Source organism: Dasypus novemcinctus, chromosome 18, assembly GCF_030445035.2.
Source record: "Dasypus novemcinctus isolate mDasNov1 chromosome 18, mDasNov1.1.hap2, whole genome shotgun sequence".
NCBI classification, from domain to species: Eukaryota; Metazoa; Chordata; class Mammalia; order Cingulata; family Dasypodidae; genus Dasypus; species Dasypus novemcinctus.
Window position 1 is genome coordinate 77,847,136 of NC_080690.1, and position 10,461 is coordinate 77,857,596.

At 61.0% G+C, this 10,461-nt stretch overlaps 1 protein-coding gene across 6 annotated transcripts; it reads left to right on the forward strand.

Annotated features, from left to right (window-relative positions):
- The first annotated feature begins 2,898 nt into the window (after positions 1-2,898).
- MYADM (myeloid associated differentiation marker) lies at positions 2,899-10,096 on the forward strand. 6 transcript variants are annotated; one of them, XM_058280776.1, is made up of 3 exons: positions 2,899-3,021; positions 5,974-6,049; positions 7,666-10,096. In XM_058280776.1, exon 3 carries the CDS (start codon positions 7,668-7,670, stop codon positions 8,634-8,636), a length of 969 nt encoding a protein of 322 aa, XP_058136759.1. In that variant the 5' UTR covers positions 2,899-3,021; positions 5,974-6,049; positions 7,666-7,667; the 3' UTR covers positions 8,637-10,096. The 6 variants fall into 6 exon arrangements, with proteins under 6 accessions (XP_058136759.1, XP_058136761.1, XP_058136757.1 ...); XM_058280778.2 differs by having other exon boundaries at positions 2,919-3,021; positions 5,984-6,049; XM_058280774.2 differs by lacking the exon at positions 2,899-3,021 and adding an exon at positions 3,726-4,331.
- Positions 10,097-10,461: the final 365 nt, after the last annotated feature.

The window sequence follows — 10,461 nt, forward strand, 5'->3', positions numbered from 1 at the left end:
TGAAGAAAGGAGAGAACTGAGGGACTGAGGGTTCCTATCAGGTTAAGAAAAGGTCAGAGTAGAGGTTGTTGAGAAAGCAAGGTGCAAGGTAGATAACAAGATGGGAGGTGGAGGGCCAGATGGTCGGAGGTGGAGAGGAGGGCCAGGCAGTGTTGCAGTCTTCTCCCAAACACGTGTCCATCACGGGCAAATAGAAACACGAGAGTACGTACACACCAGATGAGCTCGTCACAGCCAGGGGCAGCCAGGCCGTTCTGAGGGCCGAGGGAATCACTATCTCAGCCCATCTATACCTTGTCAGTGGCACAGGGGAAGAGCTTTAAGTAACTTCAGAAAATCTTCCAGGAAAAACGAGGGGAGTGGCAAGCTGGTAGGCAGATAAAGAGATGTGACAGCCTAGGGTGGGTATCCATGTCAACAAAGGCTAGAGAAGAAAGAGCACTTAAAGGAGAAGTTGTGCTTATAGGGGAATCTGTTGCTGACCCACTTCCAAAGGGCACGGAGCAAGGGTTTCAGAGGCCTGGAGCACAGAGGAGCTGGGGCGGCAGGCTGAGGAAGCCTGAGTGTCAATATCCAGAAGGAGATTCCCTCTTTCCCTGCCCTGCTGGATGCACGGGGTCTCCATCTTTCCAGGCCCCCCGTCCTTGTCCACTTCTACAGGGCTCAGTGCTGGGAATTCAGGGCACTAGCCAGGTAATTCCAACTGCAACAACTAGTGCAGATATGATTTCTTTACTGGAGCAAATCAACTCAGTCCCTGGCATCTAGTCTGGCCACTGCATCGATCTCTATCACAGTAGGCAGAGAAACTATAAGTTGTTTCGTGCCTCCTGGGATGGTGTAGAGAGAGCTGAGTGGTGGTCCCAGAGATGTGGCCACATCTTAATTCCTGGAACCTGTAAAAATATTGCCTTATTTGGAAAAAGGGACTTGGAAGGTGTTGAGGATCTTGAGATGCTGAGATCATCCTCGATTATCTGGAAGGGCCCCAAATCCAACAGAGAAGACACAGACACACAGAGAAGGCCATGCGAAGACAGAGGCCAAGACTGGAATGACGCCTGCAGCCACCGGAAGCTGGAAGAGGCAAGGAGCCCCCCTCGCCTAGAGCCTCTGCAGGGAGCACATGCTGATTTCAGACTTGCATCTTCCATACCTGTGAGAGAATAAATTTCTGCTGTTTTCAGCCACGAAGATTGTGGTAAGTTATTACACCCATCCACCTAGGAAACGGATGAAGATGGAGTTCCATCTCACCCTCTCCCACATGACGCCAATTTCCTGGCTCGGTTCCACAATCTATTCTTCAGGAAACTTGATCTTCTACTTGACATCCCTAGATGGGATTGTGGTCAGCTCTATTGATGACATCATGCTTATAAGTTCTGAAATAGCAAGGAAAAGCAGAGGTCCCATATGTCTTGTGTGTCCAGACACACACATGCCAGAACAGCCATGATAAATGCTGTGAAAGTTGAGCAGCTTATCACCGCAGGGAAATTTCTGAGAATCCAGTGGTCTGAAGAGAATAACATCCCTTCCAAATGAGAAGGTGCTATACCTTAAACCCTTTGCCGCTAACGAAAGAGATAAACTCCCATTTGAGTGGGTATTTGTTAGGCTGTTTTGTTCTCGATAGGAAGCATTCATAAATAGCTGTTGATGAATGAATGAACCTTTAAATGGGCCCAGAGTATGGGAAGACCTGTCTCCCAGGAGAACTCTCCCCACAAAGCCTCTATTACAGAGAACGCTATTAGCAATCAGGTAGACAAGATGACCACCCTGTGGCTCTCACTCATCCCTTTTCCCAGTTTCCCCAGTGCTTAACAGACTCATTAACAAAATGGTTATGGGGAATTGTTCACAGACTGCCTCACGGAGGTTTAACTAGCTATGTCAATGACGGACTGTCCAGCTGGCTGGCAGCAGCCTCCACCCCCGACCCCCCAATGGGGCACTGTTTCCTAGGAAGACCAGCCAGATACCTGGTCACAGAAGGATTACACTGGACCCCTTCCATCCTGGATTGGGCAGTGACTTTTCCTCCCTAGATAATGAGTCTGTGTATGTTCTTGGCTTTCCTGGCCCTTCACACTTCTGCCAGCAGCAGCATCTGCGGACTCACTGAATAGCCTTATTCACCGTCGTGTGAAGCTACACAATATTGCTTCTGATCAAGAAACTCAATGTATTAGGAAGTCAGTGGGCTGGTCCACGTACCCCATCACCCCAAGCAGCTCGCCAAGGAGGACAGAGGCACGGCCTGTGTAAGCCTCAGTTTCAGTGCCAGGCTGGAGACAACATCTTTGGATTGGGGAGCTGTGCTTCCGAACCGATAGCCCGGCTAGGGAGCCAGCCCACACAGGTCCGGGCCCTCGGGAATGCTTCCCCCAGCGCACCACGTAGCATCGCAACAGGGGCCTGCCGCTGGGCCACTTGGGGCAAACCAGGGGTGCTACCGCGGGGTCAGGTGGAGAGAGCATTGTATTGACTGGAGTGATTGATTTGGGGGGGGGGGGGGACGGGGGCAAGGCTATACTCGGGGCCAGGGAGGCGTGTGAGTAGAACCCGGGGAGATCCCTGGGGCACCTCCAACGAATACCCCTCCCTCCTTAGGCAGGACCTCAGGCTGGGCGCAGGGAGACCCCCTCCCCCCGTGCGGGGCGCAGAATGCTGAAAGGGACCAGGACTCCGAGGAGCAGGCAGGATCTCCTCCCCCCGCCCCTCTGCAGAGCACAAGGCACGCGGGTCGCCCCAGCCCCTCCCACCTCGCAGGGCGCGCAGCCGGGTATTCCGCGCTCCCGCGCCCCCTTCGCCCTCTCGGTTCGCGCCTCCCGCGACTGCCCCCCCCCTCATCTCGGCCCCCAAGCCCCCTCTGTGGGCTGCCTGGAAGGCGCCGGGTGGCGGCGGGGGAGAGCGCCGGCTCAGCTCGGCCTTGCGGAGCCGCCGCAGCCCCGCCAGGCCCCGCCCAGCGGTCGCCGCGAGCCAGGCCCCGCCCGGAGACCCCGGCGGAGCGCGGTGAGTAGCGAGGGCGGAGGGGAGGAAGCCTGGCGCCCCGGGTGTCCGCCCCTGCCCCCTGCATCCCCACCTCGGGCTTCCTCTTCCTTCTGGGCCCCATCTCTCGGCCTCAGGGCCCCAGAGCCGCCCAGAAAAGAGGCCTCCGCCGCAGGGCCCCTCCCTGCCACCCGGCCGGGGCGTCGCGGCCCCTCCCTGCACCCGGGCCGGGGCGTCGTGGCCCGTCGGACCCCCTCCCCTCTTCCAGGAGGCAGGACTCTGCAGCTCCCAGCCCCCAAGCCCAGCCTCGTTCCAGGACCGCGGCTCTGAGCCCCTCCCGCTCCCCAGAAGCCAGGAATGCAGGCCAAAAATATCCTCCCGAGCAGACCCCGGAGGCTCGGCTTCCAGCCACTCCTGCTCCCCCCACCCAGGAGTCCGAGCCGCCAGCTTCTGTGGCTCTTTGAGCCCTGACATCCTGTGCAACCCAGGAGTCCGGGCCCCCAACTCCAGCCGCCTGGGACTCAAATTCTGCCAAGATCCCCCCGACCCCAAACAGCTGTGGTATCTCCCACCCAGGAGCCCGGCCCACCAGCCCCTAGCCCCCGGGATTAGGAGACGCCCCCCCCCCCCCCCGGTCCTGAAATACTGGAATCCAGCCGCCGCTTTTTCAGGGACCCCAGCTCAGAAATCCCTTAGAACGCCCCCCACCCTCTCCTCTTTCAGGATCCCCGGAGACAGAGACTCTAGCCCAGAAACCCCATAAAAAAAGCGGGGCCGGCTTCCCCGTCCGCCTGCCACCCAGCTGTCCAAGGAGTCGGCCATCCTCGCCGAGCGAGGCCGGAGCAGAAGAGAAGGGAGAGTGGGGAATTGAGGGGGAGGGGGCGGAGGGCCTGGGCTGGGGTCTCAGACCTAAACAAACCCCAAACAGCCAGGTTGCTACGGCAACGGCCTTCCCCAGCCTCCCTCGGAGACCTCTCGAAGGCTGTGTCGGGGAGGGCAGCCCGCAGGAGCCCCCACTCCGCCAGCTGTTGTGTCTTCCTGTTTTGTTGTCCCGGCAACACTGACCTCAGCCCTCCACCCCCACCACTGGCGGGGCCCCGACCCTTTTACCCCAGGTGGGCGTGGCCTGGCCGTAGGCCACGCCCTCGGGGCGATGCGGGGGTAGCCCGCGCTGGGGGAAGCCCTGCCCTGGCCGCAGCCGCGCGCCCGGCCCCGCCCCCGGCCCCGCCCGCGCTGGCGCCCCAGCCCGCCAACCACACCCAGCCGGCAGACCCTTGCCCGCCGCCGCTGCAGCCTCATCCTCCTCTCCAGCCGCCGCGGCCCCTGATCCGGAGGTGAGGCTGCGGGGTCGTCCGAGGGCTGCAGCGGCGAGCCTGGATCCTTGGGTGGGTCCAGAAAGAGGAGTGGGCTGAGATTCAGAGTATCAGGGTCTCCGAAAAGACTGGGGCTGGGCCGGGACCCCGGGGTTCCAAGCGGAGAGAGAGCTGGGGGTCCAGACTCCTCCACGTGAAAGAAGTGGGGAAAGGGGGCCCGGACTGCTGGGTCTGAGGGAGGGGGCCCCGGAATCCTGGGTCTGAAGGTAGCGGGATGAGGGCCACAGGTAGAAGGGAGTTGGAATCTGGAACCCTCCTCAGGAGGGGAGGAGCTTGGGCTTGGGAGTCCCGGGTTTGGGAAGGAGTGGCTCGGGTCCGGAATGCCTGACCCCTCTCCCTAGCCAGGGGACAGGGTCTGAGCTTCGGACTCGCTGAGACCCACGCCCGCGCTCCTAAGAGTGAGGACGGGGCTGAGTCGCCCCTGTCCGGCTGTCGGGCGAGGACAAGGTTGAGCCCAGCCCTCCCAGGCCGGTCGTCTGGGTGGTCAGAGCGGCGGGGGAGGGAGGGTGTCTAGGGGCCTGCGTTAGGGTCTCTTGAGCGAGGTGGGGAGGGTACGAGGCTCTGGGTGTGGCCCAGGGAGTCCTCCCGCGGTCTCCAAGAAGCCTGGGGGGGGGGGGGGGCGTCTCCCGCACCTGCCTTGGCTGTGCATTCCGGGGCTCTGACCTCGAGCCATGGCTGGAGGCCCCTAGGGCGGGAACGACCACACTCCTTAGAGGGGTGGGCGGGTGGCCCCGCTGCCAACCCACCTCCGACCCGGGCCTGGGCTGTGCGCCTCCCCGCTCCTCCCTGCTTGGGTCTGGAGCCCCGGAGGCTGCACTGGTCCCGGCTTCCTGCTCACGGCTGCTGCAAGCGCGTGGGGGAGAAGGAGGTGGCCGGGGGAAGGCCCACGCGGTCGTTTCTGAGGTTAGAGTTCCGGAAGAGGGTGTGAGATGTGGCTATTAATTTCTGGACTTGGCTTGCAAAGCCCTGTGCAGTTTCCGGCCTCGAGGCGAGGACCTGTGCCAGGCGAACCCAGGAGTCCGGGTCTCTAGCCCACGCCTCTCTTAAACACCCAGAGCCCAGGCTCCCAGCCCTTCCTTTTGGGGACCCAGAACTCAGTCTTCCAAAGGCTTGCAGCCCTCGGCTTCCAGGACCTGGGAATCCGGGCTCCCACCCTCCGGAAATCCAGAGGCCGGGGCGGGGGTCCCGGCGCCGCCTCCCGGGCCACATTCCAGTCGGCTGAGCCCAGTTGAGGTCCTTATAAGGCGTGCAGACGCCGGGCTGGCCGGGCCGCCCGCCACCGCCCAGCGCCCGCCCGCGCGCGGCAGCCCTGGGGCCCGGCGGGGTAGGATCGCGCACGCCCCCAGGCCGCCCGCGCGGGCCGTGCACTTCCGCCCGCCGCCTTGGCCTCCGGCCCACGCGCTGGGCAGCTCCCGGGGCAGGGCGGGGTCACGGCCAAATCCCTGTCCCGACGGGGTCCGCACCCGGCTGCACGGCTTCGCGGCGCGCTCTGGGCGCCCCAGGCTGGGGCCGGCCCATTGTCCGGGCTCCGGGTCCCAGGAGGGCGGAGCCCAGGCCCGGCCAGAACGCTCACGTCCTCTCGCTCCCCCTGTCTTCTGAACAGCTTTCTCCAGGTGTGCGGCTTCATCCGCCCCCACAACCGGATCTTTCTCTGCCTGGGTCCTGAGCTAAGCCCGCCGGTGAGTGGACTGGGGATCCGGACCCCGAGGTCTGAGGGCGGAGGGGCGGAGGACCTCAAGAAGTTTCTGGGCGCCTGGGTTGTCCCGTAGAAGGTCTCGAGGCCCCTGGGTAAACTGAGGAAGGAGCTGCCCGAGCCCTCAGGGACAGCTGGGCCCCAAGGGCCGGCAGTGCCCTCCTGTGTGGGCGTCTGAGGAGGAAGTTTTGTGTCTGTCCCCGTGGCTGAGACGGACCTCCTGAGTTTCTGAGGGGTGGCAGCTGAGGTCAGACCATTCAGGGCCTGAGGAAGCGTCTGGAACCCGGGGCCTGAAGGCCTTTGGTGGAGGAGGTACGCGCTGTAGGTTCTAGAGAGCCGAGAAGGAAGTCCGGTTCCCGGCGTCTCGGGCCCCTGGCGTCCTCCTGACGTGGGCTCCTGCCAGCTGGGAATCTGGGGAGCTGAATTTCCCGGAAGTCGGGGGACCAGCTGGTTGGGGTCCTTGGGGTGGGGGCGCTGGAGGAGGAGGCTCGGCAGTGGCCTGGCGTCCTGCAGGCCTGGTGGCAGTGGGCCAGCCCTTCCCGGTTCTGAGGCCTGCGGTGGGGGTGGAGAGGGGAGGGGCTGGGGCTGCGAGCTCCGCGCGTAGAGGGAGGGGGAGCGGTAGGTCTTCCAGGGGCTGGGCGCAGGTGCCTGCCCTGCGAGGGGGCAGACCCAGGGCCTGGGCGCCCTGCCCAGGTGCGCGTTCCTGAGAAAGGAGGAACGCAAAGGCTGGAAGGCCGCGGCCCCGGGAAAGGAGGAAGTGGTACACGCGGCCCAGCCCTGGGTGTCCAGAGGGAGGAATTGAGAGGGGGGGAGCCGGCGCCTCTTGGCCTGACCTGGGGCGGAGACGGTGGGCTACAGTCCTGAAGAGCCGGGTTGCTGGGTCCCTGCGGAGAAAGCAGGCAGGGCCAGTGCAGCTTTGTGTGCCTGGAATGGGAAGAAAAGTGCAGTTTTAGAGTCGTTGGATCCCAAAGAGGGGAGAGGGTCTCTTGGGAAGGGGAGAGGTAGGGGCTTAGATTGTGACATGGGGAGGGGTGGGGAGGAGGGACCCTGAATTCTTAGAGAGGAGGGGGCTGGAACCTGGGCGAATAACTCGGAGCTGTATGTCCCGGCCTGTCCAGTTTTTTAAAACTGGAAACTCTATGTCCAGAGTATCTCCTAGCCGGAGCCCAGATTCCTTTGTTCCAACAGGAGGAGAGGACTGGGGACCTGGCCTGAGGGAGGAGGAGGCTTTGGGGCCTGGACCCCCAGGTCTAAGGGAAGAGGCCTGGGGACTGGGACTAGGTCTAAGGGAGGAGGGGCAGGGGGCCGGACTCCCAGTCTGAGGGAGGAGGGCTGGGACCAGGACTCCTGGGTCTGAGGGAGGAGGCCTGGGGGCTGGGACTCCTGGGTCTGGGGGAGGAGGAAGCCTGGGGGGCTGGACTCCTGGCCTGAGGAAGGAGGAGGCATGGGGGCCTGGACTCCCAGGTCTGAGGGAGGAAGGGGCAGGGGGCCTGGACTCCCGGTCTGAGGGAGGAGGGCTGGGGGCCTGCACTCCGGTCTGAGGGAGGAGGGGCTGGAGGCAGTCCTCCTGTGTTCTCAGAACACTCTCTTTCCCCTTCTCAGCCATGCCCGTGACGGTGACCCGCACGACCGTCACGACCACCACGACGTCATCCTCAGGCCTGGGCTCCCCAACCATCGTGGGGTCCCCCCGGGCACTGACCCAGCCGCTGGGCCTCCTGCGCCTGCTGCAGCTGCTGTCGACCTGCGTGGCCTTCTCGCTGGTGGCCAGCGTGGGCGCCTGGACGGGGCCCATGGGTAACTGGTCCATGTTCGCCTGGTGCTTCTGCTTCGCCGTGACCCTCATCATCCTCATCGTGGAGGTGGGCGGCCTCCAGCCGCGCTTCCCGCTGTCCTGGCGCAACTTCCCCATCACCTTCGCCTGCTACGCCGCACTCTTCTGCCTCTCCGCCTCCATCATCTACCCCACCACCTACGTCCAGTTCCTGTCCCACGGCCGTGTCCGGGACCACAGCATCGCGGCCACTGCCTTCTCCTGCATCGCCTGCGTGGCGTACGCCACCGAAGTGGCCTGGACCCGCGCCCGGCCCGGCGAGATCACCGGGTACATGGCCACCGTGCCGGGGCTGCTCAAGGTGCTGGAGACCTTCGTGGCGTGCATCATCTTCGCGTTCCTCCACGACCCCCAGCTGTACCAGCGCAAGCCGGCCCTGGAGTGCTGTGTGGCCGTGTACGCCATCTGCTTCATCCTGGCGGCCGTGGCCATCCTGCTGAACCTCGGCGACTGCACCAACGCGCTGCCCATCCCCTTCCCCAGCTTCCTCTCGGGGCTCGCCTTGCTCTCCGTCCTGCTCTACGCCATCGCGCTGGTCCTCTGGCCCCTCTACCAGTTCGACGAGAGGTACGGCGGCCATTCCCGGCGGTCTAGTGACAGCAACTGCCACGAGAAGCACATCTACTATGTCTGCTTGTGGGACCGCCGCCTGGCCGTGGCCATCCTGACAGGCATCAACCTGCTGGCTTACCTGGCTGATTTGGTCTACTCTGCCCGCCTGGTCTTCGTCAGGGTCTGAGGGAAGGACCTCGCGGGGGGCTCCCGTGTCCTGCTCCCCTGCCCCGTGGTCCTGTTCTCGGGCTTGGGCTCTCTGCTCCGATCTTATTTCTTCTTCGTGTCCCCCTTTCTACCCCCTGCCCCACTTCCTGACCCACCTGGCTGTCTTTCCCCTCCTCCTTGGCCCTGCTGTGCCCACAGCCAAGATGGCCTGAGATGTTTCTCTTCTTTTTCTCATTTCTGCCGTTCCTTTCCCTTGTCCCTGTTTGTTTTCCCATCCACCTATATCCTGCCCGCCTCTTCCCGTTTTCCTTCTTCCAGTTTCCTCTGGAGCCCCCCAATACCTTTTTCTCCTTCCCCACCACCTCCAAAGGTGCTGAGCTCCACACTTCTCACCCCCCCCCCCCCCATCATTGGTCATTGCAATTATTCATGCCCTGGACCCCCCCAGGGGGCCTCATTGCCAAAGCATGCCTGTCCGCCCTCGCCGTGCCTTAGCGTGTGTGTGTGCATGTTTGTGTGTGTTCATGAGGGTGGGAGTGGGTAGGATTAGGCCCCCTTAATCCCAGTGCAGGAGGGTGTACAGTACACCTTCCCTTTAAGATTTAAAATAAAAAATCTCCAGAGATTAGTAATTCCTAATGGGCAGGAGCTTTAAGTACAGACCCTGGCTCCCTACACTGCACTGGCTCCAGGATTTTTGCCTGGCTTACTAAAAACCCACTGCCCAGAGGCTGTCTTAAAAGGAAGCAAGAGGTATGGATGTCTTCCATCCCACTTGTTCTCTGAAGGATCAAAAAAGGAGCCAGGCAAGGAACTACTATGTTGTCTTGAAAACTGCATTACTTTTGGGGGCCAGTGATGTGGCCCTCCAGCCTCAGTGTTAAGAAATTATTTGCCCTGGGGAGAACGTGTAGTAGCTCCGTGGTTGAGTGCCTGCTTACGTGGAAGAGGTCCCAGGTTCACTCCCCAGTACCTCCTTTAAAAAAAAAAAAAAAAAAACCTTGTTCTGCTTTGGCAGGGAGAAGAAAATGGCCACTGCTGACCTGATAGGCAGTATCAGCCTGCTTTTTTTTTTTCTTTTTCTTTTTCCTGGTCATGAGGGCACAAATTGCAAGGTGGCCCTATTCTTAAAGGGAGAAGTTTCTTTTCAGTGTTTTTTTTGGGGGGTGGGGGGAGTGGGGATTGCTGCTGCCGTAGCCAGAGGAATTGCTTTGCTTGAGTGTGTGCTGCACACACACATGTGTTTCTGTGTGCTAGTTGCTTCCTGCTGCCGCTTCCTGCTTCTCTGGGATTCACATGCATAACACGATATATATAAATGTATAAATATATATTTTATTTTTTTTTATTTCCCTGGAGCCTCTGGTTCCCATCCGCTCCTCCTGTCAATCATAGGAAAAGTCTCCTTTCCCCAACTCTCACATCCATAGTGTTGTTTTTTTTTTTTTTTTGTACCTCAATATAAAGATATAGAAAGGACTTGTGCTTTCTTTATTGTTGGGGAGGGCTCCAGAATAAGCAGCAGGGCCCAGATTCCTGGGTCTGGTGGGGCAAGGGAGTTGGGGGTCAAGACAACTTTAGCCTCATCAGAAATACTAGCCTAATCAGATCTTCCAAGTTATCCCCCTCAGACCAGAAGAGCTGGCTGGGCTAGAGATAAACAAGAGTTCTCCCTCCTCGGAGTCCATGAGCACCTCAGAAATGCAATGTCCCAATTTGAGTGCCGCATCTCCAAAATCGACTTCCTCGCAGGTTCCCCATCTCCTAATGGTCTCTCAGGGCTAAGAACTCTACAACTTGTCCTGTTCTGCTCTCCTCGGCCAGTCTCTCATCACACTCCGCCG